General features: G+C 43.0%; 1 protein-coding gene across 2 annotated transcripts in view; it reads right to left on the bottom strand.

Annotated features, from left to right (window-relative positions):
* Window positions 1–173: 173 nt before the first annotated feature.
* Window positions 174–730, bottom strand: part of HOXD11 (homeobox D11) — a 28218-nt gene continuing 27661 nt past the window's right edge. For both annotated transcript variants that reach the window (XM_019522968.1, XM_019522969.1), the window contains exon 3: window positions 174–730. In XM_019522968.1, coding sequence (XP_019378513.1) covers window positions 572–730 — 159 coding nt within the window. In that variant the 3' untranslated portion in view covers window positions 174–571.

The following is a 730-nucleotide window of genomic DNA, read 5'->3' as shown; positions in this document are numbered from 1 at the left end:
CTTAAAACAAACAACACGCTCGAAAAGGGGGGGGGGGGGGGGGGGGGGGGGGGGGGAATCTCATTGCCTCACCGTGGCATCTAGTGTAAAGAGCAAAATTCAGAGCTAGAAAGCAGAGGTTCTGGGTAATAGCGTCTTTTAATAAGTCATGGACAACACAATACCGCCATGGATTGCAGTAACTGTAATTTAATATATAGTTGTATTATCGTCCTTAATAATTCTGTCCCTTACCTTTACTTTGGCAAAGTGACTATCTAGACTACACCACTTTTAAGAAACATGGCAAACATTTAACATCAGATAAAGCTACCGTGCACTCACAATATTAGAAACCGACCGTTTTGGGAAAGGAGGAAGAGAGGGAAATGAAGCAACTTTTAGAAACACACTGGCGAGCAAGACAGATTTCCAAAAATACCCGACATCGACAACAGCTCACTTCTAGCTAAAAAAGACCAGATTGATTTCAAGTTCGAAGGGGGGGAGGAAAAAAATTGCATCTGGGGTCGTTGGGGGATGGAAAAACAAATAAAAACCCAGACCCCCCCGTGCATTTCCACCCCCAGCTCTAGTCTCCTTTATTTCCTTTCTCCTTGTTCATCTTTTTCATTTTCATTCTTCTGTTCTGAAACCAGATTTTGACCTGTCTTTCTGTGAGGTTTAAAATCCTAGCTACTTCGTAACGGCGGTCTCGGGTGAGGTACATGTTAAAGAGGAATTCCTTTTC

Source organism: Gavialis gangeticus, unplaced genomic scaffold (genome assembly GCF_001723915.1).
Source record: "Gavialis gangeticus isolate Ggan-Ray unplaced genomic scaffold, GavGan_comp1, whole genome shotgun sequence".
Lineage (NCBI taxonomy): Eukaryota > Metazoa > Chordata > Crocodylia > Gavialidae > Gavialis > Gavialis gangeticus.
This window is presented reverse-complemented; position numbering and strand designations above follow the sequence as displayed.